Source organism: Bison bison, unplaced genomic scaffold (assembly GCF_000754665.1).
Source record: "Bison bison bison isolate TAMUID 2011002044 unplaced genomic scaffold, Bison_UMD1.0 scf7180017846569, whole genome shotgun sequence".
Taxonomy (NCBI): Eukaryota; Metazoa; Chordata; class Mammalia; order Artiodactyla; family Bovidae; genus Bison; species Bison bison.
The window spans coordinates 224908-227429 of NW_011477142.1; the positions used below are offsets into that span (position 1 = coordinate 224908).

Consider the following 2522-nt stretch of genomic DNA (forward strand, 5'->3'; position numbering starts at 1 on the left):
CGAGCCCCAAACGCCTGTCCCCGCGCGGCCTTCCCACGTGACACCGTAACTGTCCCCGAGCTCCCCTCGAAACTCCCGCGCTGGGATAGCTCCGGGGCTCACGACGCGCCTTCAGCCCCTGCAAACCCGGGGAGGCCCTTCCTCACCCCGCACGGTGACCCTTCCGCCGTCCTCAACGTGTACACATTTGGCAAAGAAATTAAGAATTCTCAGTGAAAAATAAAATGTGAGGTTTTCTAGGGAGTACAAAGAAAGATGTTCCGGAGGCAATTTTTCATATTTGGAAAAACCTGATCGCAAAGTATTTTCCTGGCTGTATCTATGAGAAAGCGTGTGCCCAAGCTTGACCCGTCCCTCCGTTTCTTTTGTACATTTCCTAAAACGTAAAACCTGGATGGTTGCATATGCAGTGCATAAAGGGGTGCCGAAACAAGGACAAATGGAGACGATCTATGGCAGAGGGCTGGAGAAAACGCTACTTGGAACATTATTTTAATTGAAACTTGGAGGGAGAGTAACATTTTAGAACTAAGTCAAAGTGATGTTATCACATCAAACAACTGGGGAGCCTTTGACTGGCACCAGCCCAAATAACTGTGAGCAAAGAGAAACGTGCATCTTAAGTTCATGGCATACAAATACACTCTCAAACAACACCAAAGCCTGTTTAATAACATTAATGTTATTGCGTTGGGGTGAAATATTTTCAGTAAATGTCACCAAAAAGTGAAAACAAAAAAGGTTTTTAAAAAATATTCTATGTGTTCAGTACTTGTCTCCCCACAAACATCTAAGTACAAATGTTTCATTTCCACTTCACAATAATTCAATTAGGTAAGTTTTATTTTCCTCACTTTAAACGTGAAGAAACAGGCAGGTTGCTTAATTCTAAAGCCCAACGCTCTTAATAACATAAAAAGACTCACCTGTCATATCTCCATCACAAAATTGCTAACATTCCTGCCAACAAATATTTGTATCATTAAAATGATTCTGCACTACACTCATGTTCTTAGTAGCACTATTGTCAATAGCCAAAGGGTAGAAGCCACCTCAAAGGTCTACTAATGAATACATTATAGCACATGTGCACTGCTGCTGCTGCTGCTGCTAAGTCGCTTCCGTCGTGTCCGACTCTGTGCGACCCCACAGACGGCAGCCCACCAGGCTCCCCCGTCCCTGGGATTCTCCAGGCAAGAACACTGGAGTGGGGTGCCATTTCCTTCTCCAGCATATGTGCACAATGGAATATTACTCAGCTGTATTTAAAAAATCAAGTACTGCTACAAGGTGGGTAAACATCAAAAACATTGTGCTTAATGAAAGAAACCAGACAAGAAGGGTCACGTTACATAGTTACATTTATATGAAGTATTCTGATAAGTAGATCCATAGAGACAGAACTGGAGCTGGTAGTTACCAGGGGTTGAGGGAACAGGGAATGGGAAGCAACTGCTTAATGGATATAGGTTTCCTTTTGGGGTGATGAAAATGTTTTGGATTTGGACAGAGGCAGCAGTTGTCCAATATTGTGAAAGTACTAAGTAAACACTGAATCAGTTCAGTTCAGTCGCTCAGTCGTGTCCAACTCTTTGCGACCCCATGAATCGCAGCACGCCAGGCCTCCCTGTCCATCACCATCTCCCAGAGTTCACTCAGACTCACGTCCATCATGTCAGTAATGCCATCCAGCCATCTCATCCTCTGTCGTCCCCTTCTCCTCCTGCCCCCAATCCCTCCTAGCATCAGAGTCTTTTCCAATGAGTCAACTCTTCGCATGACGTGGCCAGAGTACTGGAGTTTCAGCTTTGGCATCATTCCTTCCAAAGGAATCGCAGGGCTGATCTCCTTCAGAATGGACTGGTTGGATCTCCTTGTAGTCCAAGGGACTCTCAAAAGTCTTCTCCAACACCACAGTTCAAAAGCATCAATTCTTTGGCGCTCAGCCTTCTTCACAGTCCAACTCTCACATCCATACATGACCACAGGAAAAACCATAGCCTTGACTAGATGAACCTTTGTTGGCAAAGTAATGTCTCTGCTTTTGAATATGCTATCTAGGTTGGTCATAACTTTCCTTCCAAGGAGTAAGCGTCTTTTAATTTCATGGCTGCAGTCACCATCTGCAGTGATTTTGGAGCCCAGAAAAATAAAGTCTGACACTATTTCCACTGTTTCCCCATCTATTTCCCATGAAGTGACGGGACCAGATGCCATGATCTTAGTTTTCTGAATGTTGAGCTTTAAGTCAACTTTTTCACTCTCCTCTTTAACTTTCATCAAGAGGCTTTTTAGTTCCTCTTCACTTTCTGCCATAAGGGTGGTGTCATCTGCATATCTGAGGTTATTGATATTTCACCCTGCAATCTTGATTCCAGCTTGTGCTTCTTCCAGTCCAGCGTTTCTCATGATGTACTCTGCATATAAGTTAAATAAGCAGGGTGACAATATACAGCCTTGACGGACTCCTTTTCCTATTTGGAACCAGTCTGTTGTTCCATGTCCAGTTCTAACTGTTGCTT

The 2522-nt window shown here is 44.1% G+C and overlaps 1 protein-coding gene across 1 annotated transcript in view; it reads right to left on the reverse strand.

Annotated features, from left to right (window-relative positions):
* The window catches only part of RAVER2 (ribonucleoprotein, PTB-binding 2), a 139574-nt gene extending 138641 nt beyond the window's left edge, over positions 1-933 (reverse strand). Inside the window, exon 1 of the mRNA XM_010840220.1 lies at positions 927-933. Coding sequence (XP_010838522.1) covers positions 927-933 — 7 coding nt within the window. The remainder of the gene's footprint in view (positions 1-926) is intronic.
* Between the last annotated feature and the right edge of the window lie 1589 nt (positions 934-2522).